The 27,896-nt window shown below is 40.2% G+C and overlaps 2 protein-coding genes across 4 annotated transcripts; both read left to right on the top strand.

Annotated features, from left to right (window-relative positions):
* The first annotated feature begins 3,235 nt into the window (after positions 1-3,235).
* On the top strand, positions 3,236-6,846 carry prrg4 (proline rich Gla (G-carboxyglutamic acid) 4 (transmembrane)). 2 transcript variants are annotated; one of them, XM_023282961.3, is made up of 7 exons: positions 3,236-3,551; positions 3,672-3,783; positions 3,870-4,033; positions 4,114-4,141; positions 4,539-4,674; positions 5,225-5,416; positions 5,539-6,846. In XM_023282961.3, exons 2-7 carry the CDS (start codon positions 3,690-3,692, stop codon positions 5,564-5,566), a joined length of 642 nt encoding a protein of 213 aa, XP_023138729.1. In that variant the 5' UTR covers positions 3,236-3,551; positions 3,672-3,689; the 3' UTR covers positions 5,567-6,846. The 2 variants fall into 2 exon arrangements, with proteins under 2 accessions (XP_023138729.1, XP_023138727.1); XM_023282959.3 differs by having other exon boundaries at positions 3,653-3,783.
* A 6,794-nt stretch (positions 6,847-13,640) lies between these two features.
* qser1 (glutamine and serine rich 1) lies at positions 13,641-26,417 on the top strand. 2 transcript variants are annotated; one of them, XM_023282958.3, is made up of 13 exons: positions 13,641-14,119; positions 16,494-16,603; positions 16,762-16,899; positions 17,101-20,418; positions 21,261-21,565; positions 21,937-22,053; positions 22,163-22,296; positions 22,383-22,555; positions 22,705-22,842; positions 22,949-23,046; positions 23,738-23,884; positions 24,065-24,160; positions 25,170-26,417. In XM_023282958.3, exons 1-13 carry the CDS (start codon positions 14,010-14,012, stop codon positions 25,308-25,310), a joined length of 5,025 nt encoding a protein of 1,674 aa, XP_023138726.2. In that variant the 5' UTR covers positions 13,641-14,009; the 3' UTR covers positions 25,311-26,417. The 2 variants fall into 2 exon arrangements, with proteins under 2 accessions (XP_023138726.2, XP_023138725.2); XM_023282957.3 differs by having other exon boundaries at positions 22,383-22,570.
* The last annotated feature ends 1,479 nt before the right edge of the window (positions 26,418-27,896 follow it).

Here is a 27,896-nt window from a genome sequence, read left to right as displayed (position 1 = left end):
CCCGCTTTTTGTCTTGTCGTTAAACACACTGGGCTTATTCGCGGAATAGAGTAATAAACTATATAAAACAACTTGTATTTATGTTCACGACAAATTTTACTGTGCCATTAATGGATAATAAATATACAGTCTAATCAATCTTTAGGTATAACTACTCCACTAGTTGCCTTATCTTTTCACAAAGCTGACTTTAATTGGGGGCCGTCCTCTACAGGTTCTCCACATCTGGTTTTAGTTAAAGGACAACATGCCAGTATAGTAGATGAGCTGTGACTTGGAGTGAGAAATGGCCTGCAACAGGAGGGTCACTTGTCTGAGAACACATAAGAGGTGACAATGGTAATGTGAACTTAAGATGACCCTGTCTGCTGAGGTCAGAGCTGCATTACTTGAGCATCAACACTTGTGGTGTAGGCTGATTCACTGCCACTGCAAATTTGCAACTGTCCACTTGGTTGATAGATACTGTTCAACTGTAGTCAGCATGACTCCCTGCCTCTTAATGTGTCTGAACAGTGAAAAAACAAAGACGTCTAAATTAAAGTGTTCAGTTCAACTTGCTGCTGCCCATTGATGTGAAGTAAATTGCCATTTCTTCAGCACAATAATCTGTTTTCAGGCAGAGCATTAGTATGTGAAATCTAAAGATGTATGGGCCAGGCATTAGGTGTAAAAGGGTTCTGCTGGAGTTGTCTCCCTCTGGGACTGTGATGAAATCAGCACAAACCGACAAAGTGCAGACTACTGACATCGCACTCTGTGAATCCCCACCCCCAACCCTTAACCCGCAGTGCTTTTTGTATTCAGCTACAATGCAAACGGTTACTTTTATGTTGAGCCCCTTCTTATTATATACAGATTCAAAATATGATCATTTGAGCCCTGCTACTAAGAACTTTGCAGGTTAGATGAGTATTGGAGGTATACATTTATTGCTACAGTGAGTTCTTTTTCCTATCCTACCAGAGGTCTGCTAAGGCTCACCTCTCACGTCCACTTGCCCACAGGGAGCAGCATCTCCAGCTCTTATCAGCGGGTGTAAATCACAAAACACATTCTCAGGAGCACAACCTCATCACAGCCACCCGCAAGGTGGAGCGCAGAGCAGATAGAAACTAATGTGGCCGAGGATTAGCAGAATGTTTGCAAAGCCTTGTATCTTAATTTTCGTCTTTCAGTATATGCTCCATTTTTTTGCAAGCAGGTTGCCTCTCAGCTACTCATTCTCGCTAGTGATCCTCCTCTCTCCTTATCTCTAATTTGTCTCACTGGTTTTTAGCAAAACTGCTTTGTGGATGGTCCGTCATGTGAGATGTCTCAGATGTAAATACTGTGTGCTGTGGTCGTTTTATCTAGCGCAAGCAGCGTGACCTCTTGTTATCACAGACAGATAGAGGCAGTTCTGCATTGTTCAGTGATGAAAAGCAAATGACTTCATATTCCACTGGAGGCTGGGCTGTGGAACTGGCCCTTTTTGCTCATGTAGCACAGTTTATCAGCAATGGAGGAAAGTAACTAAACATGTTTATCCCAGACACTTTCTCACAATTTGAAGTTGTACTATTTTTCCGCAAATTTGTGCTTCTACTTCACTATAATTTTGATGGAAACATTGTAATTTTTACTCCTACATGTATTTTACTGCTATAGATAAACATTACTTTCAGCAGATATTATGTGTTCTTACTGATTCAATTCAAAAAGATGCCTGTTGTGATTTTTTGGAGAGGACCGACCCGTCAGTTGGAAGCCCAAGGCTGAACTACCTGTTACTGTATAAAGAGTAAAAACTCGACCTTTAAGAAGTCCTTTTGATTCACTGAAGGATCTAAATCACCATCTGCATGAGCTCAGAAAGTACCGAAATGAGTTCTCAAGCAGTGACAGGTTGTTACTTATTACAACTTGATTATAGTACAAAGTGTAAGGTTGCAATAATATCTGACATCACACATCACACGCACAAAGTCTGGAATTTCTCATTTCCTTCACCCCTTTTCTTTGTATCGACATTCCTCTGTGTAAATCTCAAGGTCTGACAGTATCCAGAGATGAAGCCAAGTACAAGAGAGGGACTCTCACTGCCCTTCAATTAGCACCATCCAGTAGGCTGCAAGATAGTGTTCAGTTGCATCCTATCTCTGCTTTACATAAACATTTCTTCAGAGACTCTGAGGCAGATATATCTATTTACATGGCTAGCATGAAACATAAACACTATTACGGAGGATGGTCTGCCAGGCAAAGTGGTGAATGTTGTCCATTTTACTCTTTCATTTTATCCCCTATCACTGCATTGCTGCATGTTTTTGCTTTTTGTTGTGTCTCTACAGTTGCTGTAGGAACTACTACGTGAGCTGGAAAAGCCAAAATAGGTCTATTTCATTACAAATGACTCTTCTCTGTAAAAATGACTCCAGAGCCCATTGCACAACCTTTTCCCATACATGGTCAGTGCTTAGTGGTGTAGCCATCAGCTCCTCAGCTACTGAGAGATCTTATGAGATGAGATTTAGAGCTTTTAAAAGAGACCTGATGCAGAGATCCCAGAAGATAGCCTTGTGTATTTTTCGCCCACCCATTAGAGGTGAAAATACAACACTGTAAACATGTAAAAGACACTGAGACTGAAGGAGTTCAGATGTTCAGATGAAACTAATACATTTGTCCCTTTAAAGGGTCGCAATGGGAGATGACACCAGTAAATTTTAGGGTGCATGATCAGCCGCTTTTCATGACAAAACACAAGTCCTGAAAACATGATGTCATTGTCTGAATGGATGTAATGTAAGTCACCTATCGGCTATTAAATGGACTCTATCATAGTTCTGTATAGTTGCTCCTTTTAAGGTTAAAAGTGTGTATGGTACCGTGTAAACTCTACACCATTTAACTTATACAATAGGGCCAGTGTGTTCAAAAATGTTTTCTCTTTTTGGGACAGAGGGATATTTCTTCCTTATCTTTACACTTTCGAGATTTTAATTGGTGAATATGTTTTTTCTCATTCAAAAGTTTAATATTTATACATGAACATAAAACAAGTCATTAATAGCTGCTACCAGAGTAAAGGCAGATCAGCTATTTCGCATTTGTATTGCGGCGTCTGAGTCAGAGGTCACATGTAATCCTGTTTAATACTTTGTGATATGCGCTTTGACTTTTATGGTTTGAGCTGCCATCTAGCGTCCATTGTTATTTACATAAGTTATCATGTCATCCAGGTAAACGTGATCGATTGGTCGAGTCTAGGCAGGTAGTTTCAGGAGGAGCTGAAGACTCATCTGTTGGGAGTAAACAAAACTCTTTTAAAAGCCACCGGAGCTGTCTTGAAAGACTTAAGACTTATAATTTAAGTTACTGTATTTTACCAATAAAAAGATGAACCGTGCGAAAGGTTATCGAAGGAAACTGGCTAACCGAGCTGCTGTTTGTCGATGATTCATCTTATCAGCGTCGAAGCCGGGACACACACCTGCCGCTCCTTTTGATACGTTTCATTTTGCTGGAACTGAACTCTGCCCTTCATTATGAGCCATTTTTCACCATAGGTAATGTAGAATTTCGGGATTTCGAGGCTGAAATTGTCTGGACGGTAGTTTTAAAGAAGCGGGGTGAGTTGGTAATGATACTCTGCCCTCTGAACTGCCAGTTATTGCCCCACTGTGCAGGACAAAGTGTGCGCGATCATGTTGTTTCGCCTGTTCGTACTCCTTCTCCTGCTGACCTGTGGAGATCTGGCCTGCACCAGGAGGTTACACTCCACACAGGAAGATCAAGAAGGTGGGGTGTTTTACCAATGGATTCCAAATAAGTTCACTTCTTTTAACACACTCAGATCTTTAAAGTTTTTCCTGTTCATCTGTTAGTGTTTGTGGATGATGGGGACGCAAATTCGTTCCTGGGTCGCCATCTGCTGTTCAACCGGTTCGACTTTGAGATGTTCGTTCCTGGCAACCTGGAAAGGGAGTGTTATGAGGAAGTCTGCAATTATGAGGAAGCAAGGGAGGTCTTTGAGAACATCCCAGCTACAGTTGAGTGATGCAGAGATCATTTAATGAGCATAAAGAGAGAAACTTCCTAATACTGATCATTTTTTTATTGTCTTTGCAGAATAATTTTTGGAGGGAATACACTGCAGGTGAGCGAGAGATACCTTAATTTGCTGCTTTTTTAATCTGTAGCATCCAATATAATGAAAAGAGTTGTGGAGGTGTTCTTTAGAAACACTTTGCCTGCCTTGTAGCCATTATGTTCCTGCTGCTCCTGAAACCAGTTTCGCTACATGTTCAACAACGCAGAGTGGCCTTGGCATATATATCTACAGCCCAAGGAGTTGTTCAAATTCCAGTTCATTCTCATTGGTTTTGCACTAGTGGTGATGTGTGATGTAACCACTGTTTTTGTAATTGCAGAGGAAATAACTATTCTCCAATTCTGCTGGAATATCAGTTTAAAAGAGGACCCACCCTGTGATATTCAGGTGGTCATTTATCAATGCTGTCCAGTTACTCTCTGTGGTTTGTGATGATCCCCAGATAAGAACAAACGCCCCTCACGGGTCGATGTGACGTCTCTTCTGGTGGGACTCATCGTAGCTGGAGTCGCCATAATTGTCATTGGCCTCTTGGTCTGGTATTTCTGTCAAGGCAAATGCAAGGACAACCGTGGGGGGTGAGTAACCGTGAAACTAATTTATCCCTGCACACTTTGACTTCAGTATTGGACTGCATTAGAGCTGCATTACCACTGAAGAGCCTCATCGGCACTACAAACCAAGGCACTTTTTCAAATGCAACTGTGATTTTTTTTCCACACTGTATTTGCTCTTGTTTAGTATGTATTGGTTTTGCCAGTTTCAATCAACTATCAATATTTTAGCTAATCATTTTGTCTGTGGTATGAAAGAAGTGGAAAATCATGTCACAGCTTCTCAAAGCCCAAGTTGATAATAATGAAAGTGCTTGTTCTATATGACAGAGTCCAAAGAAATTAATCAAATATGCACATTTGAGAAGCCAGGACCAGTGACTGTCCAGTATTTTTCCTTGAAATCTGAAAACAAAACAGTTGTTTTAACAGTGCAGTACATGCCATGTAATGTACATGTAGAACCCGCAAATGCCTTTTGTTGTGCTCAGTAGTGTATTAAGAACATAGATGACTTTCATCTGTCAACTTAAACATTAGGCATTTTATACATCGCATATACTCTCCTTAACAGTTCCATCCGGCGTCCGAGGAGGAGTAACGCTTCTCTAATAATTCGGCGACTAGAGGAGATCTCCCTACAGCCGGTGCATCCTCCAGCAGGCCCACCCGCTGAGGAGGATCTCGACCCCCCAGGACTGCCATCCTATGAACAGGCAATCGCTAGAAGCGGACCACACGACGCCCCACCTCCTCCCTATCCTGGGTATTTGCATATTCATTTGTGTTTGCAGTTATGTTCTAACTCACTGCTCACAGTCCATGTCACAGCCACATACTGGTAATTCAGATATGTTTTTCTAACTTTTCTTATTTTTTTGGTTTTAGCTCACGACCTGCAAGCACACGACGGTAGTATCTTCATGACAACCTGTGTGCATGTCTGTCAACATTAAGCAGACACTTTACAGCCAGCATCTATACTGTGCTTTTATACTGTATCAATTTTGCCATCTTTTCAAGATTTAAAAAAAAAAAATACCTGTATATGTGCTGTTTATAGCCCCAATTAAGCTCTTCTTTTCCACTTGGATGTTTTCAGTTGTTTCTGTTGGTAATGTTTTCTTAAATATGATCTTAAATCATTTTTAGCTCTACCTTCCTGACCTGCTTTTGCCAAAAGGTATCTCTCATGTCTCTCAGGTGTGATTGAGCTTTGTAAAGTAACCTCAACTTTATGATGAATAAGCTTTATGATACATTTTACCTGGTTTGCTGCTTTTTTTTTTGCATGTGAAAATGAAGAATCCATGTTGTGTTGGAGTAAGAGCTTTAAGTTGCTGGAATACTTGGGCCCTTAAGGAGCAGTTGCTTTCAAGACACCATGTGTTGTAAGGGCAAGGCCAAAATCAGTCAGTGTTTCATTACACACTAAGTATTAATTGTAATCACAGAGAGATGGACTGATCAGTGTAGTGATGACTTTCCGTCTGCTTCAGAAGGAAAACTAGAAACAGCAGAACTGTTTTCATTTGCATGATGTAAATGTTGCCCTGAAGGAAATGCATTTCCAAATGTGCAGTGGTTTTGAGGCTTGCTTTGTTAGGATTCACTGTGTATTTTCACATTACCATCTTTTACTTTTATTTTTCTTAAAATATGCAGATTTTTGTGCTGGTTTATATGTCAAAAAGTGTATAAATGTTTTACCGACTAATGAGAATGCTTGTCTAATAGGTGAAACTATTGTTATAATTTCAACATACATTATCATTATTAATTGCAGACACTTTACATAAGCAGTGTAACAATGTTTGTATTTAAGCAGAAGAACATTTTACAATTGTACAAGAAATTAAGAGTTGTTAAAAAAAATATTTCAGCAGCTGTAAAAGATGCAGAACAGGAGTTTGGCCAAAACAAAGCAATTCCTTTAACTGTAGTTTGAAAGAGCATCATATCATTACAGCAACATGAGTTAATAAGTTATTATTCCCCTACAAATTACTGTGCAAACACTGGATGGCTTCACATTACCATGTTTTTTCCGGGATGCACTGCAGAATTATCAATAAGATTCGTAATGACATTATGAGAATATGTGGAGGGCTGACTTTGTTGAAGCTGATCGGAAGCAGAACTACTTGAAATGCAAATCTTTTATAGTTATTTTAAATAAAATAGATATTTAAATAATTTTTTGTGGAATTTTTCACTTGAGTGTGTGTGGCACTTGTGGTTGTGCATATGGGTGCATGGTTTTGAAATGTCATTCTTTGAGGGTTCTGGGACAAGTGAAGCAAGTAAAAGTTAGCCAAGTTTAACTTTTAAGCATAAAGCCAGTGAGTTTGTCTTGTTTTGTAAACTACTACTGTAGAATTTGTGTTGTGAAAGAGAGACAAATGAGTATGATGACTGTGCTCGGTAAATTTCTACGTGGTAAAACTGTCATACACCACCGGAGTCCTTGGCAGATATTTTTAACTGGGCTGTGTAGATAGACTAAAATGCTTTCAACATTTCTGGAGTAATGAGAAGCGTTTGCCTTCAAACAACACTGAGATCTTGTGTCGGCTAATTAATTGTTAACTACTTTCAATTTTGTTGTACATGTACAATGACAATGAAGACATTCAATTCTATTCTAACTAGCTAACTACACAGGATTTTACCTTTATTGTTGTTGTGTTAGTCTGGAATGCCATCAGAACTTTTTTTTTTTTTTTTTTACTGTACATATGGTTCAAAACAAAGTTTGGTCTGAAAATAACAGCTCATTGGTGCACCTCCTCTGCTGCTGCTTCCTCTCCCTGTTGGCCTACTTTTATTTTATTTACTCTGAGGCTTTCAGCTTATCTTGGAATCTACACATTTGCACATATATTTCTGTGCTCAGAATAAACAGACTGCTATGAATTCCATTTAAGTTCTTTTGGCTTGATGGTCATCATTTGTAATACTATATAAAACAATAGCAGTAGCAGACATAGTCAAATAGCAAAGTTTGTACAGGAAACTGTTTCACTGCAGTGTTAAACTTCGTCAAAGTTTTGAAGATTGAAAAAAAAAAGGGTCTCCAGTTACTATTTGGATTGTTCATTTACAGCCAAACAGATGTATCCCCACTATTCTGCAAAGAACAAAATGCAGTGATAATCTTATGACAAATGGCAAGGAAAGATTTGTGTGTATGCATGTGTGTGCATGCCTAGAAATGAAAATTAGATACTGCGATAGAGGATCAGGGAAGGACCGAAATGCAGACACCATGTAGACAGATTGTAGAAAAAAAATGAGTTTTAATCATGAAAACTGACACAAAAGCAACTTCTGTCCAAGTGAAATCGAAGTGACACAGGAAGCAAAAATCCAAATTTCACAAAAGTTTGGGAACAAACTGATAGAAAGTAAGAAAGTCACAAAGGGGTTACAAACAAACACACTAACCAGAATCAAGGGAGGAACATGGGGAAAACCAGGTAACAGAAAAACCGGCACATGATAAGGAAAAAACAAGACTATTTACATACTATTTATACGCAAAGAATAGAGCAATCAATTACTGATGTGTACAAATATGGAGAGGACAGATTTGTGTCTATGCATGTGTGTACATGCCTAAAAATGAAAATCACAAACAGCGTTAGTCAGCAGAGCATGGCTGCCAATAGTTCTCTTCAACATCAGCAGTTTTCTCTTATCCTTTCACTTTTAAACAGTGTTGATCAGTTTCTAAACATGTTCTTTAATTTCATTATGGTGTCACATGTATTTGTTTTTTTTGTCTCTGTACGACTGTTGCCAGGCCCATTCATGACATTGTTGAAATTGTAACTATATAAAATTTTGCATTAAAATGTTTAGTATCATATATTAATACCTAGAACAACACAGGATACAGACATTGTGTTCATGCACATTTGCATGTTTATAGTGAGCAATTAAGTTTGACTTCAGACACTGAATTTTAGACTTTTAGATTAAAATTCCTAGAGATTCAGAAAGGAATTCAGCCTCCCTTACTGACATTATGCTGTTCTGCATGTTGTCCAGTAGATGGTGGTAATGCATCTACCAGCTGGGACACAAATTAGCTGTAGATAGGGGAAAAAAAGATATGAAACCTCTATTAGACCTGATTCTGATTTGATAAGATGTAATCAGATCCATAGTGCTATGAAAGCGATCCGATCTCTGGTCATGGTTGAATTTCTCTCTTAAATTATTTCTCGTTTATATCACCATCTTACAAATCTGTTGCTGTATAAAAATCATCTGAGCAGACCTGTCCCTCTCAAGCTGCATACATTGAACACAATAATTATCAAACACAGTGAAAAGAAATGCAAAATAATAGCTTCAACTATTGATCTTACAGATGCTTAGTCTCAGAGCTTTGCATCCTCACATCCCGCTTACCAGAGGTGTGTTTGAAATGCTCAAATGATCAAATCAGTCCAATGTTATAATACAGTGAACTAGAACAGTGGCATATTGTGTGCAGCTTGTTGTTTGCAATATTAATATATCTAGCCTCTTGGACTATTAAACATTACCATCAACTACACATTTACATCACTAACAAAATACACCAGAACAATCAGAATTTCTGTAATTTAAAAAGAAAGAAAAGTTCACATCAGCTGTTAGATCAGGTGAGAGCCCAGTGTTTCCCATCATGCTCTGAGGTCGTACAGAGAAACTGTGACTGAAATGAAAAAAACTGACTTCACAAAGACATCTGAGTACAACTGCTGGTCATCTGTCTTTCTCACTGTGATGATTCTGCCAGCACCATCCGTGGTACCAACAATTACTAACAGAAACATCCACAGTTACAGTGAAATTTTACTCAAGAACTCCTCTACATTGTAATGTAATTTTTGCACAGAAAGACATTTTTTTCAGATCATGATCTTCATGTATGCACCTCTGCTCTGACAGCCAAAGTCCACATTACATCTCTTCTCAAGGTTCCTTGCGCTCTAAGTCATCTTCCTCATTCTCATCATCGTCACTCTAACCCTCTTACTCGGCAGCACACTCTTCATATGTCAAATTATACTTCATATTCTGGCTAATTGACAAAACTAATTAGCCAACATGTTCAATTAGTGTTATGAACAGATAACAGCCTACATCTTCACTGTAATCCTCTCTTTTGCATCGTCATCAACAGCTATAGTGATTCTCCTCTCAAGAAAAGATGGGGTGCTGGCTGATGTGGTGCCCTAAAGTGTAACAAATGTCATCATTGGTCAGCTGTCACTGAATAGAGGGAATTACTGACTTGGACTTTCCCCACAGTTGTTTTTGGGCAATTGTTTTTTTTTACAGCAGCACCAAAAAACACAAACAATAAGCCTTTAGCAATACACGACAGAAGCACAGTTATCTGACAACTGTGGTCATTTGTAGTTTGTGCCAAAGCTAAATAGCTCACTGCCATTTAAAGTCACTCTTCCAAACTCAAAGCATTAACAAATCCTGGAAAGTTATAGTCGACACCATGTTCCTGCAACCCTCTTGTGGAGCTACTCTATGTACAGGAGCCTGTCAGTCATCTTCACTACCTGCTCTGCTGTGTGCTACTTGTTGTAGCATGCTGCAGCAGGATAGAAAAGTTTTGTAAATTGCCTTTGGCTGCCAACAAACAGCTTCTCATGCACTTTCTCTGGCGTAACTACACGAACTGAGAAATGGGAAGATATATTTTTTCCTATATTTTAGTATAATGACAGTTTTTTATAATGACATTTTGCAATAATCTTGGAGGAGATATATTGCTGGTTTGACAGCTGGGGCTGCAAACAGTGACACAATGTAGTTTTACACCAAACTGACATTCTAAAACACTAGACAGTCAGCTGTGGAAGAGACAACTGACAGGAAGGCTTTACATTACATTTCATTGTGGATTAATATGTATTAAACTATGCCCTTTTTCTATGGCTGGCCTTGTGCCAGGCCCATTCGTAGCATTTTTCATAGTTTCCCATTGAGTAATGAAGATAAAAGAAACATCATTATGGTTTGGCAACAAAATATTTAGTACTCAGAACACCACAGGACACAGACACAGCCTTGATCTGAAATCATTCACTACTCGATAGTACATGTTTGGTTTGTGAATAGTGAGCAGTACTTTGATTTAAGACACTTCCTAATCATCATCATGTTGCAGCACTGAGGGTCTCAAAACTGTAATTTGCACATTTATCATTGTGAGATTTATATTAAAAGGTTAGTTACCTGATAGGAACATAATGTTTTTTTGTTGCACTTCGAAAAAGTTTTATGGCAATAAGCACAATGTGCACTTCACATATTTTCAGACAGAAATCCAGACTTTTAAAAGTATTTTAGGTATTTCTATATTGAGAATCATGCAGACTTACCTGAGAAAATAGAAATTTCTATTACAACTACTACTATTACTACTATTACTACTTTGGCCAGATTTGTGTGTGTGTCCATGTGTGCGTATGTGTTGATTAGTAATGTTATGTGGCCATAAATCTGTTAACACAGTCACAATGTGGGGAACCACATCCCTTTTGGGAACAAAAAGGAAGTCCCAAAAAGCAATCCCAATCAGCTTTTAAGTTATGCAGTGCCACAAGATCAGTGCCTGCAAGGAAACCATGTGGTATGATTGCCAAAAATGTATGCAAGTCAGAGACACTTAATATTCATGTCAGACCGATTCCCACCACAGTTTGGCTGGAGCCATTACTTTAAATTTGACAGTGCACTGATACAGGAAACAAAGCAGCAGCTATGCTGTAATATGAAATAACTACAATATTTCAAACATTACCATCACAAGGGCATACACATGTTTTGTCAAGGTAATTGGTTTGTAGTTAGGAGTAAACTTAGCAGGGAGATGGTTTCTCATTTAAAGTGATTCATTGGTGAAACTAGATGCATTGTTCATGCATAATCAGACCACTGTAAAGGACAGCAATCCCAATAAGCACACACACATCAGGTGGCATCATTTATGTTGATAATTCTGCAAGCTAGAGGCCCTCGGACACACCATATGCAAAATGAATCATATTGCCATTATTGTGGCAGATATTGTGATCGCGATATGAGTTTCAGTTTTAGTGGAATGGTCATTTTTTTTCACTTTTTTTTGGGTTTAATAAAATAGAAAAATGAGGATGTGATTTTTGCTGCAGTAAGTATCAGAGATGTTCTCTCATGTTTGCAATACAGGATTTGTAGGCTTTGTAGCAGCACAATGCCTTTAGTTTATATATGATTGTCGGTCTAACATAGCCTGAAATTTCAATGCGCCAAGTCCACAGGCGGTAAAAAAAAAAAAAAAAAGAAAGAAGAAGAAAAAAACTCAAAGTATGTGATATATCAAGCTAACATTTTACAAATACTATTTTAAATATTTTTTAGATTTTAATTTTAAAAAGTTTCAAGCAAATCAAAGATGGTTGGGCAGAATGTCCCTGATGATTTGAGATGAAATGATCCATTTGTTAAAAAAAAAAAAACAAAAAACAAAAAAACACATTTTTGATGTGGATCTTACATACAATCTTGTAAATGTAAATTAGGAAATGTTTTCTGTGATTTTTACTTCATATTATCTGAAATACAATGAAATGGGGACACTGTATAACATAACTGTCAAAGTAATGATTTACCATTTTTTTAATATATATTTGTTTTTCTTTCAAATAATTGCAGATATTAGTCAAATATTCTTTATGGATTTATATACAGTGAAACTTTATGAAAGAATAAATTACCATTTATTAAAAAATACATATTTTTGGATGTAGACATAATTTACAGCTTCGACCTGTTTTTTTAGGTTAACGTACAAATTAATACTTTTTTGTGATTTTACTAGTTGTTATCAGTAATTCAACATAAATGGGAAAATCTGTGAAGTAACAGTTAAAAATGTTTTACCAAGCTTCATTTCTTAGCATATACAATTTTCCTTTCAAATAATGGCAAATATCAGTAAAATAATTATACTTTTGCTGATTTAGAAGCAATTAAAAATTTGTGTAATATTAGGTGAAATGTAAAAGAACAAATTACCATTTTTAAGAATTCAGATTTGGACTTTGATTACAGTTTTGGCCTGCGTTTTTTGTTTGTTTGTTTGTTTTCTATTACCATGTAAATTAATATTTTTTACTGGTTATTATTTGTAATTAACTGGAACAGTTAAATGCAACATACCAATTGAAATGGTTTACCAAGTTTAAAACCTTAATATATATGGGTTTTTTTTTTCAAATAATGGCAAATATCAGTGAAATAATTATATTTTTGCTGATTTAGATACAGTTAAAAAAAAGTAATTTACTTTTCTGGTGAAATGTTGTAAAAGAATAAATTACCATTTATAAAAAATACATATTTTTGAGGTGGAAATTATTTACAGTTTTGCCCTGTTTTATTTAAACTTAACATGTAAATTAATACTTTTTCTGGAAATTTCCCAGTAATTATTTGTAATTTAACAGAACTGCAAAAATGTGTAAAACAACAGTTATAAAAGTTTCAATCCTTCATAGACAGTATTTTTCTTTCAAATAATGACAAAGATCTGCGAAATAATGATATTTTAGCTGATTTCAACACAGTAAAATCAATATTTTTTGGTGAAATGTTGTAAAAGAAATGCCATTAATAATGTGGACATTGTTTACACTTTGTTCTTAAAGAAGAGATAATTATTTTTTGTGATTTTACTAGTTACCGCCTAATGTAACAGAGCACTTACATTTCTGTAAAATACCAGTAAAGTGATTTTTTAAAAATACAGTAAAAGTTACAGATGAAGAAAAATCAGCAGCAGCAACAACAGGTAATCTTTGTTTTTACAGTGCATCCATATTTAAACCACCGTCCCCCCCCCCAAGACTGGGTATAAAACATGGTCTCCCCCATTCAAAAACAGCGCCACCTCTGCGTGACACAACAAGGCTTCGCGTGGGGTGGTCACGTGACTTTTTTCGCGTGGTGAACGGATCCGTCCGAGGGTCCGCTTCGATACTTGCGCTTTAAACGTCGATACTGCATCTGGTAGTGTGGTCGGAGCAACATTTCCACTCCGAGGCTGCGGGGAGAAGTTTGAGCTAACCTGCTAGCTGCAGCTCTCCGGTCCGCTGCAGACGAACTTCAGGACGGAGATGAGCTAAAGAGCGACCAAAGCACCCAGAGGGAAGGTGATACTTTATCCACGGCACCGCGGCTTTCACGGACCGTGCCTTGATTTTAACGGGACTGCCTCGGTGGCTCGGTCGGACCCGGGCTGCTACGATGCGTGTCCGCTGCTCCACGAAGCTCCGTAGGGGAAGTGGATCTTTCACCGGATGATGGACAGGAACTACCCGAGCTCCAGCTTTGCGGACGCGCTGGCTCCACCAGCACAGACCGCAGCTTCATGGGCCTATGACCGCGGCTCAGCTAGTACCAAGCCAAGGTAAGAGATGAAGGAGAGGGCGGGTCACCTTCCAAAGGAAATTACGGTGATGGAGGGCCTAGCTGTGCTCCGGGAGAAAAGTGCAGAGCGGCTTGTGGTTGTCGGGAGCACCGGGGGGAGTTTAGGGAAATGTCGGAATTTCACCAAAGCCGTAGCTGTTGTCAGTGGTTTCTTAGCCATATGTTAGTGTCTCCCACCTTGCTAGTTTTCGCTGGTACACTTTTTCAGCGTGGCCAGGCACAGAGTTGTGAACTCCAAACTAGACAAGACAGTTGTTTTATATCTATTTAATGACCAACTAGTCCCGTTAAACCAGCATTTTATCGGCCTCTTTTCGTGACCCACAGGTGCTCTTCAGAGCCAAAACAAGACGGGGCAGCTAGCAACTTATGCTAGTTACTGTATTTCACTTATAGCGCTTCAAATCAGTGGTTTTGTACAACGACGTGTCGAAATCTGTGTATAGTTTTATCATTGTTGTAGCTGTTACTGGAGGTCCATCACTATATGTTTAACTCACCTTCATAAAACATTTTCAATGTAAACGCAAAACTTGCCCAAGTTGTAGGTGTAACTAATGGCTCATGTATACAATCTTTTATAGCAATGAAAAGGTAACATCCTTCCTGATGCAATCTACTACAGATAAGTTCTCACAAGTAGCATATCAAGTCTGATAGAGCAAGACAGTCAATTAAGTTAGAAAAAAAGAAATAACTCAGTCATTTGTTGAATGACCAAAAGCTGGGTAAACTGGTCAGTTGATCAAATGATACCACGGATGTGCTGATTATCGGTTTAGAAAAGCTAATATGACCTCTGTTTTTCTTGTGCCATGACCCAAACAACACAAGTTTGTGGTTGCTGATTAGCGGTGGCTTTTCAGTAAGACAATCTGGAAACTAACTCATCAGCTGATAATTGCCTATGCTGCATTAGTTTTCCCCAACTTTATAGTCCGTTAGCAGTAAAGAGTTGCACAAGAAAGGATTCCTGGTGTTTGTTTGTGTGTGTGTCTGTTGAAGTGACCAGAAAAGAGGCAAATTAATCCCATTCAGGTTTGTATTGCCTCCACAGATGTTTACCTTCTGGCAAAGAGGCAACACTTTAGATCAAGCTGACTGCATCTGATTACCTCTGATTTTATTTGTTTCGTTTGAGAATATCCCAGGAGAATATAAAGTCATCCGTCAGATATAAAAAATAAGTACTAATGTTTCACTTTTTTCCTACTGGGCTCAGATAGACTTTATCACAGTACCTCAAAACAAGTTTTATCAATAATGGTGACCTGTACAGCATTGGCAACCATTTAGGTGTTTACAAGAAAGAAATTAGTTTTTAAGCATTTGTACATGCTTGCCAGAATCCTTGCATCAGAACTCATAGTAGTGTGTCTGAACATTTGCTGGTGTTAGGCTGCAAGTTTTACTGCTGAACTGAATATTGCCAAAATGTTAATGGACTCGTATTAGGTTTTAGTACCATTCACAGGCAAACAGGTTCTTTTCTGGACAAATTAATGCTGTGTTGTTATGTGGTATGAATCCTTGCAGCAATAGTACAGTGACAGTCATTCAAGGAATTTGGACAGTTTTACCCCATCACTTGAAACTGGGATGTTCAGTCTAATGTTAATACAAAGCATGAGTTGAGTCATATTACAAACTGCACTTAGCACATTTTTTTCCAACTATTTCATAGAGCTATTATTGCTCTTTCTGCAAACAGGGTGTGGGTCCATTGAGATTGTGGACAGTAGACAGCCAACCCTTTTCAAACTGAACCCTTGAAATGAGATTGCTGAAGAGAAGCCTTTTACAGTCACTTCAGAATAATCAAACTTTCTTTTTGCACACTTACCACTGTGGGGAGTGTGTGATAAAGTTCTGACAAGGCATAGATTAGGGCAAGGGTATAAAACCTTTTTTTTTTTTTTTTAAAGCTCTGAGTGTTTCACAGTGGCCTCAGTCATTTTAAAATGGAAGAAGGTTGTGACCACTAGGACTCTTGTGAAAGTCATCCATCCACTAAACATAAGTAACTAAGTAAGAAAGGCCTCAGTCAAGGAGATAAACAAGAACCCAACAATCACTCTAATAAAGCTTCAGAGGTCCTCTGCATAGATCTGCAGCGCTCCATCAATCAAGCTTTTGTTAACCTAAAGCTAGAGTCTTTCTCAAAACACAATTTAACTTTCTCATTATGGAGTACTGAGTGTTGATTATATTTTATCCCCTTTAAATTAAATCTACAACACCAAGTATTGCACATTGTGACGGGATCTGAATACCTTGTGCTTTTTCTTATACTATACTGATGCTTGTGACAGTGAGAGCTCTCATGAAAACTGTATGTCTCTTTGTACTCGTAGTCCCAGTTATGGTGCAGCGCACCTTGATGCGGAGCTTCTCCAGCGGCAAAGCTACACTTCCACGCACCAGCTTCCTACCTACACTACATCACACCTTCCTGCTGCAGCAGGTAAGTTATGGACCCTATAATTATTGTTTTTAAGGAACTAGTTAAGCCAAACAACAACAACAACAAACCTTACTGGTGACACCCAGTCAGACAGATATTTTGGTTTGACATACCAAGGTTTTCTGTGATCATCTTTCTCTTCCTATTTTTACTGTCAGGAACACTTGAGTCCAGCAGTAATACTCCTGAGACCTCAATCATGAGCTTCCTATCAGCCATGGAGTCAAGAAGCCTTCAGGCTGGTCCTGTTAGTACCTCATTGCTTCCTCCTTTTAGACCCCCATCCTGGCCTGCTGGTGAGAGCATATCCACTCATTTATCTGATGACTATTTTATTTTAGCTATCCTTTAACATAAAAATATGAGCAAAATTACATATGTAGGTGACATTTGCATTTCAGTCTTTGTTTTGTCATTTTCTATACAGCTATATTTTCCCACAAAATGTGGTGGACTTTGCCTGTCCTCTCCTTATATTATCTCCTCTTATCATGCAGGTACCAACTCCTCCACAACAGAGCTGTATTTAACCGGTGCCCTGCCTTCAACTGCCACTTTCCCCTCTCCTGCTGCTCTGTCATCCTATCAGCACACCGGTGCCTACCCTACCAGGAGTTATGCTACCAACCCTTCCCTGGCTCTCCAGGATCCTGCCTTCAGCACATCCACCAATGGCCTGTTTTCTCACCATGATCCCCTGCTGCATCTCAAATCTAGCCAGACCGTGCTTCCCACTGCCCTGGCCTTCAATCATCTTTCTGCTCCAGCTCTGGGCTCAGCTTTGCCTGTGCAGTCCTCCACTTACCGCTCAGCCCAGGAGTCAGCACCCCACCTCTTACAACCCCAGTTCAACCTGTTGCCTTCTGCCCTGCCTACCCCTCATGGTGCCCCTCAGCCTTATGGAGCTACAGTTTTCTCAGGCTCTATTGAAAGAGCTCTTCAGCGTGAATGTAGTGTGATCAAGCACCACCAGAGGCCTTCCAGTAGCCACATGGCCTCAGAGCAGTTGCCCAGTTCGGAGCACTCCTTACAGGGGTACTTCGGCTCTGGCAACGAAGCAGATGTGTCCTTCCAGCAGGACCCGTCCCGTCAGACCCCCGTGTCCTGCAGCCCCTCTACAGGAGCAGATTCCTCTCATGGAGTCAATGGTTCCCCACAACCCAAAACTGATTGTGTAACACAAACATACTCATCCAGTTCATTGCAGAAGGCTAAAGACTGCTCTTCCAAACTAGCTCCACTCCCTGCTGGGGAGGAAGAGAGCCACTCTCAGAACATGACAGCGGGGTCTCCTGAGCGTTATTCCTCCCCTGGACAGAAGCAGAGCTCCGTGATTGCTAATCAACAGGCAGTCCAGCTATCTAGCCTAATGTCCAACAGTTTGCCTCAAACCTATATCACATCCCACACACAGTCACAAACCTCCCATTCCACTACAGAAAAGCTTCCCTCCCTTTACAAGACTCTGCCTTCCCTCTCTAGCCAATCTGACAATGTGGCATCTGTTAGTCAGACTCTTGTTTACTCATCTACTCCTGGACTGAGCCAAGAGCAGGAGATCCAGTATGGAGCCCAGGTCCAGAGTTTGTGTCGAGGAAATCTCTCTGAGAGCTATCCCACGTCCCACTCTCAGGGTGCCCCAAATGTGACTTTTACGTCTCAGTCACAGGGACAAGCTGTAGTGACCCAGTCTCAAAGCTATGCCACAGGACAATCCCTTAACTCCTCTTACCCACCCACATGTGTACGGAGTCTGCCCACATCAATTTCTACGATGGACTACACCCTTATGCAAGCTTCAGTGGAAAGTAAAACACATGACAGTCTGTCCCAGATGCAGACCCAGCCCCATAAATATATTTTATCGACACCTTTGCCTACCTACTCTTCAACTGCGCAGGCCTTACAAAATAACATTAGATCCTCAGTACAGGACATAAAGCCAACATATGGCAAACAGAACCTTGAAGAGCTTCCTCTCCAGGACCTAGAAGCTCTACAGCAGGCTTCTATGGAGGTCTCTACACCAGATAGCAATATGACTTCACACAACAATGTAATATATGTTGTTTCAAAAATGGATGATCACAAAACACAAAGTGTTATTCGAAGCAATTCACGTTCTGATGACCAGCTCATGGGACTAGGTCATGCAAGTGCAGCACAGATAAAGGATGAAAGGATGGGTTCTGTGAGCCAACAGCACATTCATTTAAGCAGTGCCAATGGCCATGAAACTGCCCACACAAAAACTACAAACTCCACTATTGTGTCCTCAAATGTACCCCTGGGCTCAGAGCAGCTCAAGCAACACACTCTCCAACTCAAATCTCCAGAGCCAAATCAACAAAACCAACAGAACCATAGTCAGTCCCAGAGCCAGACTCCAGCAGCCCACACCCAGTTCATCACCGTCCCCAGCACTCAGGTTCTCCTTGAGCCCAGTCAGATGATTCTGCTCCAGCAGCCCCTTGTCCAACCCAGTCAAAACACTTCAAAGGTGGTATCGGTGCAAGGGATCCAACCAGTCCAAGGTCTGGGCCCTGTTCATGTGCAGTATCTTCAGATGGACCGAGACCTGCTGGGTCATGCTGTCGTAGAAACTCAGAGTCAGCAGGGTACGGTAGCATCTGAACCGAGCTCAGATTGTCCTTCTTCCTCGAAACACCACTACAGCCAGTCTGCAAATCAGCAGCCCAATGATGCAAAGAACCACTTTGCTCTCAACTCCATTTGCTTCCCTGACTCTATGTTACTTGCAGACGACAGAAATATTCTGTCAAATGTTGACGACATTCTGGCTGCCACTGTGGCAGCCTGTGGTGTCACACCACAGGACTTTGTCAAAGCTTCATCCTCTACTGAGGCTGAAATGGCAGTGATGGCAAGCCCTGTTGATTCCAAAGGTCACTTCCAGACTGTGGATATGAGGCACATGTCACCTAGTTTCTCTTCAGCACAACAGCCAATCATCACCAACACTAACTCCCACGCCATCACTATGACACTAAATGGAGCTCAGATGGCTACAGACTGTCAGGGTCAGTCTGTTCACAACAGCAGTACTGCGCTTGACACAAATGGAGATGGCAGGAGCTCTGAGAATGACTATCACTTAGCAGGGCAGGTGTATGACCCCTCAGATCCCCAGAACCGAGTCAAAAGGAATGCAAAATGTATCAAAACAGAGGATGGCTTCATAGGGTGTCCAGGTGGTGAGGACTTTGCCAAAAAGAAAGTTCGCTCTAAGTCTTTAACCAAACCAGGTGGTCCTGAGGATGATTGTGGATTGGCCAGATCTGCCAAACGCGGTGGGCAAACAAAGCGGCAAAACTCCAGGGGTAGTGATGTCAGCTCGCCGTTGGCCTCACATACTATATATGATGGTTGTCCACAGCAGGAGAGAATCAGGCAGAAGATTCGTGAAGTGGAAGAGAAACAGCCAGAGGTCAAAACAGGCTTCATTGGCTCCTTCCTAGACTTCATCAAATCTGGGCCCAAACAGCAATACTCTCAAAGTCCTACACGAACAATTAGTCGTTCCAGAAAGCCCTGTGCCTCGTCCAAACCATGCACTCTGCCTGCTTTGCCTCCCAAACTACAGACTCTGCCCAGGCCCTTGATTCCCCAGGAGAGCCCAGGAGTGAGCTCTCAGCACAAACGTCTGGATGAAGATCTGCAAAATAACTTGGAGACACTGCCGTCATTCAGCTCAGATGAAGAGGAGAACACTGGGAAGAACCAGGCTCTGAGGAACAGCATCAGCTCAGCACTCTCAGCTCTCGATGAATCTTCAGATCGGAAAATTAGAACAGGTAATAACACCCTTCCTAAACTTGTCAAGAACGTCAGTCTGCAATTATCAAGTATTACATATTCTCTAAAGCGCAAGCCATCTTCCATTAACTGTGCTGAAATAGGGGAAATCTACTGATTCAAATTACAAACAATCTGATCAAAAACGTATGTTAAAGGGAATGACTGGGCGCTTAATATCAATTTTTGGTTGTTAACAATTTTGTCAGTGGCACAGATGTATTTGACTTGTCACATCACTACTGGGATTTAATACCCAGCCCTACTGTCAGTGCACAGTGGATGCATAGGAATCAAGTTAATAGAGAGCAGATTGTGCAGGGCGCCGTCAGAAATTATATACCAGACTGCTTAGACATTTTTAGTTATAGAGACATAAGTGCAGAGAGGGAAGAGTGTTGACAAAAATAACTATCCTCTTAATCTACAACTAAATCGGCAAATAGTTGTTGGTAGTAAAGTGGTTTGAGTTGTTAAAGCTTGAAGTGCAAACCACATATATTTTAATCCAGCACTAACCTTTATTAGATGTCATCTCTTTCATGTTATTATGCTGCCTTTTGAGCTGTCAGAGAACAATGTAAACCAAAAAAATCAACAGAATGGCCTTTGCTGTGCTGTTACTGGAACTTTCTCGTACTTTAGACATCAATAACATATGCCAAAATACACTGTAATATGTGCTGTTTGTCAACATTTTTTAGTTTTTTCCCTCACCGATGAATGTCTGAAAGCACTTGATTTATTTTAAGAGCGAGGAGTCCAGTTGAGTATTATTTTCATGTTTCTTTCTAAAAATGTATTTGTTCCACACATTCATATATTTGAAACCTTTCTCCAGATAACCAAATCCAAGGCTCGATGATGAAGCCAGACCACGTTCCCTCCATGTCACACGCTGTCACAGAAACCTGTTTGCTGCAGGTAGTCACTCCCACACAGTCACCACACACAGTCTCAGGAGGGAAGACATTTGCAGCCAAAGAGGAGTACAAAGAAACCCTACCGGGCCAGTTGGCTGTGCAGCTGATAAGTGTGGCCATCGAGGGACTGACTGACGAAGAGCTGTCAGACAGCGGAGGAGAGGGAATGTATCGGGAGAGGGATGAGTTTGTTGTCCGGAATGAGGATATTGAAAATTTGAAGGTAAACGCTGGAAAATGAAAGCTTCCTAACAAGGATTCTGGTAATGAGCAGAATTTAGCTTAAGTGCTGAAAGGGAAAGGTTTTGCACAGATGAGGATGCTTCTAAATAAATGTTCAATGCGGCATGTCAGAACTAAACTAGAGAGCCTTGTTGCAGCGTAGTGCACCTTCTTTTAATGAACCGTCTGTCATCAAGAGTGATAAAATTAAGTAAAAACTTACTCTGACCTTCCATTTTCTTGTAACGCCTTAGGTGCTAAGTATAATACTATGTTAGAGGACTCCTTTCAGATCTTGTAAATCATCCTCTGATACATTTTCCTATAATAGAACTGCTGCTACATACTGAAGCCTGTTCTGCATATATCTAGGTGACAATGAAAGCAGGAAGTGAACCTCCAGCCATCTGGAAGGTCCAGAAGGCTCTGCTGCAGAAGTTTGTGCCTGAGCTGAGAGATGGAAAGAGAGTCTTCTCAGCCACAAACAGTGTAAGTGAAAGCAGACTCACCAGCATACCGCATGCATGTATATGCATTTGATCATTCAAATGATGTTTCTTTATTTTGCAGCAATTAACATTTTTCTGTGTTTATATAGTATCTGGGATACTTTGGTGATGCCAAGACCATGTACCAGAGGGTGTATGTGAAATTTTTGGACACAGTTAATAAAAGGGAGTATGTGCGAGTTTGTAGTCGGAAGCCACGATGTAAGCCTATGAACTCACTAAGGTGTGTGTAGAGTACTGACCAACACACTTCCGTCATTTTTAAAAATGACTCTTCAGTGGTGTAACTGTTCTCGTTCTGCCACCCAGGGGTGTTCAGGTGAAATCTTTGCTGGGCTTCACAGCCACTCCTTCATCAGTTTTCCAGAGCCAAAAGCCCCGACTCAAACAACTCAAGCCAAGGGCAGAGCCCCCACCCAAGAAGAGGAGGAAATGGAAAGAGGAGTTTTCACCTGCTGCCTCCGGATCATCTGCAGATGAAGGTGGTGATGATGATGGTGAAGAAGCTTTTTAGCTGTTCTCATTAAATCTGCTTTGGATAGAAGTTGATATGATCGGAGTCTAAATCTCTTCTCCTTCTTACTGCCCTTCCATGCCTTCTGGATGTTTTATCTCTCTCACGCACTCTCAGAGTTAAACCCTCCACTGCCGTTTGCTTCACGATTGCTCAACACTCGAACCATGAAGGAGACATTTAAAAGCTTTGTGGAACTGCTGATCAGCATTGCATTAGATGAAGATGTGATGACAGCACTTGAGAGGGCAAACGGTGAGCAGCCTACTTTTTATACGCTGAGCTCGGTTGGCTTCACAGTTTAGCATCCATCATGCAGTTGCTTGAATTCTGACTGACTTGTTAATTTATCTTGTTACAGATGAGTTGCTGCTGCCACATATGAAAAGAGTGGATGGGATGATCACTGACAACAGGAAACGTTTGCTTCACAAACTACACATAGGGCAGGTTTTGAAGGTGAATGTCTAAATGAAACTGCATGGTAACATTCTGAACCCCAAAAGTCCAAAAATGGTTTGAAAGGCATGTTGTCTGGGGAAAAACTGCCAAAATGATACTATTTGTAAGCCAGATACTGTAAAAACACACAAGAACAGCATTCTGATGGTCCTTGAACTACTTAACTGAAACGCAGTGTTCCGTTTGAAAACTTCACCAGATATAACCTTAAAATCTTGAAGCTTGAAATTTCATCAAAATTACAAAACTATCGTTACAAAAACATTAAGGGACTATCAGCTTAAGTAGGTTGAGCTGCAGGCTCTTCTTACACAGGGAGAGAAATTAAAAATGTAAATGGTAGAATTTCTATAGTATGTACAGTTACTTTCTTTTTCTTGCTGATAAGGACATAGTGTCACCATACCACACAAAAAACATTTTTGAGTCCTGCACTTGCACCAATATCATGCTGTTTCCATATAGGTACAGGACTTTGTAGGGTAGTTTTAGTTTAAAAAAATGAGCTCAGTGAGTAAACCTAAAATGTATTTAAACAATGAGTTAATGCAGTGAACATTTTTACACCATAAGGCTTAAAAAGCAAGCTTAAAGAATCAGCCTGTATCTGCTTTGATGGCAAAGTGGAAAGAAACCGTGAAACACCTTTTTTTGCACAGTTTGAACCTAAGTAACTTGTGTTCTTCAGACGGCTCTCGACAGCTTCCCAGAGATCTCAGTGGTGACTGAACTGAAAAAGGATGGGGAAACTCCAGCCTTTAAGGTACGTCTCAGTGGAAAGGCGTACAACAAGAAGACTATGAAGCCCTACAAGATGCCTACCAAAGTGCCTCAGGTAAGACAAGATGATGTTTGGATACGGTGTTCTCTTCATATCTGTCCAGGAGAGGGCGCAGTGTCCCCATTTGTGCTGTATACTGTTGCATTAAAACCACTTTTCCCTGTTTCTGCATTCATGCTGTTTCATTGAATTTGTTATAGGGCATTAAAAGTGTTTTTATCTTTTTGTTTCTAGGAGTATACAGTGGACCAGCAGAAAACTCAGTGGTTCTCTCTATACCACTCTTTGCAGCATTACAAGTACCACACGTACCTCATGTGTAAGGATGAGGTAAGACATTGTTGCCAGCTTGCGTTGCATTTTTTTGAGCTGTATTCTGTGTTGGTGCTAAATAAGTGTTGATTTTCTTCTTGGATGAGTAATAGAGTGGTCCCTCGTCTATCGTTGGGGTTACTTTTGAAAATTCCCGAAGTAGCGACAATATTTTGTTTTATTATTTATATATATTTTAAGGCTTTATAAACCCTCCCCACACAACGCACAACACCGCAGAGCAACACTATGCACAGCGATCAGACGTGTATGTGAAATAGACAAGGCCAGATGCTGAATGCTGCTATACACGGGAGACAGCGGTCGCTTAGCCAATAAGCGTCCAGCAATGTACGCTGCGCATTTTATTTTGATTAAATATTCTGCTAATGTATTTAAATTATTACTCTTTTATATATATTTTATATTGTTTTAATTTTTTAGGCTAGAAAATGCTTATTTTACTGAAAAATAATTAAAACAATGTCGCGATTGCAGAGCCGGTCGCTATGACTGAACTGTGGTGCTGCAATGCACCGTGGGAGTTCGGGGTGTTGTGGGTTTAAATGTTGTTATTGTGGTTTCTACTAGTGTTACAGTGTTTTTAGTGTTTGCGTTTTATTGTTTAGTCAGCCTAGTTAGTTTGGCTAAGTGTTATGTTGTCAGGATGGTGAGTGTAAAGTGTAGTGTGTTTGATGACTTCTTGCCACATTGTGTATATAGTGCCTCCGTGTGTGTCAAAATAAAAGCACGCAGCAGTGACAGAGTGCATTAAAGGCAGACATCCTTTCTCCAGCGTCATTCTTCAACGCTGCTCGCCACAATAATGAATATGTAAAAATACCTATTTACCGCACAATCTCGCGATACCCAATGCAATTTTAAAATCCGTGATACAGTGAGACTGCGAAAAGTGAACCGTGATATGGTGAGGGACCACTGTATTTTGCAGTTTTGAACTCGGATGCTAATTATTCTGATGAAACTTTTACGTTACTGTTTTTTTCTCTTTGTGGTTGTCGTCCAGATCGCATCTCTGCGGGTGCAGGCAGGAGACCTGGGGCAGGAGGAGACTGTACAGAAGTGTCTGCAGAACGGAGCTTGGGTAGAGGGGCTCTTTGATCGTTTTGGAGATTTAATCAATCAAGTGCAGCAGGCCTGCCGATGATTCAGGCTTGGTTTGAGGGCGGAAAAATAAGTGAAACTGCTTTTTAAACAAAGAGATGGCTCCAGCTCAGACTGGCAGCGGAGAAGGATGGAGTGATTCTCTCCTTTGCGTCACAGTGAATTGAATCAGGGACCTATCAGCTGAGTTGCGTGAAAGACGTACGTTGGGGCCTTTGGAGTAAAAGTGACAGCAGGCAAAACAGTGGAGCAGCACTAACATTTACACTCTTTATCACTGCCTCCCACCAGAGAGCAGTGTCTCGATCAACACAGGACAAGGACTTTGTTTCGGGGCGCATTTTGGACGACTTCCACATGGTGCTTCCCCTAGTCTTTGTAGGTTTTTGTAGTGTTACAAGCCCACTTTTTATGGGCCTTTTCATAGATTTCTATTGTCTTGTTTTTATAGGTAAATGACGGATTGTAACCAGTGAGTATGCACTAGATAGAAAGCAATCAGCATAGGAAGTGGAGCACATCAAATAATAATGCAGAAATCTGATTGCCTACAGTTATAACAAGCCTTCATCGATCATTTGTTAAGTAGGCTCACATACAGAGTTGATTTATTGTAAAAAAATATATATATATTATATATAACTGTAGTTATATACTGTTTGTAAAACATCCATTTTGTAATGGAGTGCCAACTTATATATAATGTACATTTTGTATAAAAGAACAGGAAGGTGGGAACTGCAGGAATTCTCTCGAGGAATTTAGCAACTGTATGCTGTATCTATATTGTGCTTCAGACACCCTTTTACTTGTAAGGGGCATTTTGGTGGAATCGGTGCAGTAGCAGTACTGCTTTTTATTAATCTTGTTAATCAGAAATTATTACCTTGAATTATCTGAGGGTAAAATGAAATTAATAAAAGTTGCCTTTATATTGCTTTATAGACATAGCCCACATTTTATGACAAATATATATTTTCACATAAGGAAATATTATTTCTTGTTCATTACAATTTCTGAGACACTTTCATTGTCTTTTCACAGTTTTGCAAAATTGACTCTTTGTAAGTCGGTTACCAATTTTATGCTATCAAAAATAATCTTGTTCTTTAAAGATGCTGTTTGTAAATAAAATGCCGCATGTATTAGATATGTGCTTTGGTATATATATATATATTTTTTTATCTGAGGTGGGTAACATCTTCCAAATGCACGAGTCTGATGGGATTAGAAATTTTAACATCACAGAGCATTGAGTTTTCAATGAAAAGACATACTTACATTAAAAGTCATAAAACGGTGGGGACAACGGACCTGAAGTGAAAGCAGAAGGTTAGATATTGTGTTTAATGTTGGTAATTGACAGAAAGATTCACAATTTAGCTGAGATTTGAAACCTCACCAGCAGACTTGTCATTGTGCTTCAGTTGCAGAAAATGTTAAACCAGGGAGTTTCTAGACCGCATACCTAAATTCTGATCACTGCCTTCGTTTTGCAAGTGGATGGCAAGACAGCAGAATGAGAACAGGATATTCAGAGTATAATCTGTAGGTGTCTGTAAATTTATCTTGAAGTACAGCACCTTTTTTTTTCTACAACATAACCAGTTGTAGCTTTGCTCTCATAAATGTAACCCTCCATAGCTCAGCCCAGAGGGGTCTGTCACTCTTGTACTTCACTCACATCTCAAGAGTGTGCAGCTAATATTGGCGCTTATCCTTCAGGAGGACACAGCAGGGCAGAGAAACCCGCCGTGGTGCTCGCCTACCATGCTCACATGACCCAACTATTCAGTGAGAATGGGCGGCTGACTTTGTGTCGTCTGAAAGGGTCTCGGGGCTGTTGAATAAAATATGACTGTCCAGCCAAAGCAGCCATAGTGCAGAAAAAAAATGACTGGCAATCCCCAAATAACAAAAGTCTCTCTGTACTGCGGCAGCAGGACTGTGAGGAAAGCCACTGTCCTCTGTCCTTTGGAGTTGGAGAGGATTGGGGGCGGAGGACAGGCAGTCAGGCAAGCGTTTGGGATTCCAGTAGGGGCACAACTGGTGGAGACAGATACTGAGCGTCTGCTCTCCAGATGAAAAGCATTTGAATTTTAATGCACTGCATTGTTCCATATGTGGGAGAAGGACTGAGAGGAGCCTCGAAGCAGCATGAGAATGTGAGAAGGGCACAGAAACTCTGCTGTTTGTTGCATAAGACTGCAAATTACTGACAGTCTATTGGTTTTTTGAAACATCCTTCACTGAAACTTAATGTACTGAAGGACGATGATGTGGTTTTAAATCTTAGCAGTCATGCACACGTGCAGGATGAGCAGCAGACATCCAGACAAGATAGAATGAGATTTGATTTATACTCAGTCTGGCAGCTGCACACACTAACAGGACATGTTCCGCTGACAACAGAACATCTGTATCTGGCTGTTTAACATGGATGGAAAGTACATTAACTGAAGTACAGTTTTAAAATACTTGGCTTGAGGTTTTCCATTTTTCTCACTTTAGTTTTTACTCTATTAATTTGAGAGCTACGGTTAGTTTCATTTACACAAGCAAACATATAAAATGTAATCAGACATCTTTCATAAAACATATTGCTCTCTTTAACATCAAACCAGAACAT

Source organism: Amphiprion ocellaris, chromosome 1 (genome assembly GCF_022539595.1).
Source record: "Amphiprion ocellaris isolate individual 3 ecotype Okinawa chromosome 1, ASM2253959v1, whole genome shotgun sequence".
Taxonomy (NCBI): Eukaryota; Metazoa; Chordata; class Actinopteri; family Pomacentridae; genus Amphiprion; species Amphiprion ocellaris.
The sequence above is the reverse complement of the archived record's forward strand: the minus strand, read 5'-3'. Positions and strand labels throughout refer to the sequence as shown.

Coding starts and splice junctions, on each gene's coding strand:
- prrg4 (XM_023282961.3), top strand. CDS start 3,690: ATGTTGTTTCGCCTGTTCGTACTCCTTCTCCTGCTGACCTGTGGAGAT. Junction 4,034..4,113: donor TTGAGAACATCCCAGCTACA/GTTGAGTGATGC, acceptor TTGTCTTTGCAG/AATAATTTTTGGAGGGAATA. Junction 4,142..4,538: donor TTGGAGGGAATACACTGCAG/GTGAGCGAGAGA, acceptor GATGATCCCCAG/ATAAGAACAAACGCCCCTCA.
- qser1 (XM_023282957.3), top strand. CDS start 14,010: ATGATGGACAGGAACTACCCGAGCTCCAGCTTTGCGGACGCGCTGGCT. Junction 22,571..22,704: donor TGAAGGTGGTGATGATGATG/GTGAAGAAGCTT, acceptor ACGCACTCTCAG/AGTTAAACCCTCCACTGCCG. Junction 23,047..23,737: donor ACATAGGGCAGGTTTTGAAG/GTGAATGTCTAA, acceptor TGTGTTCTTCAG/ACGGCTCTCGACAGCTTCCC.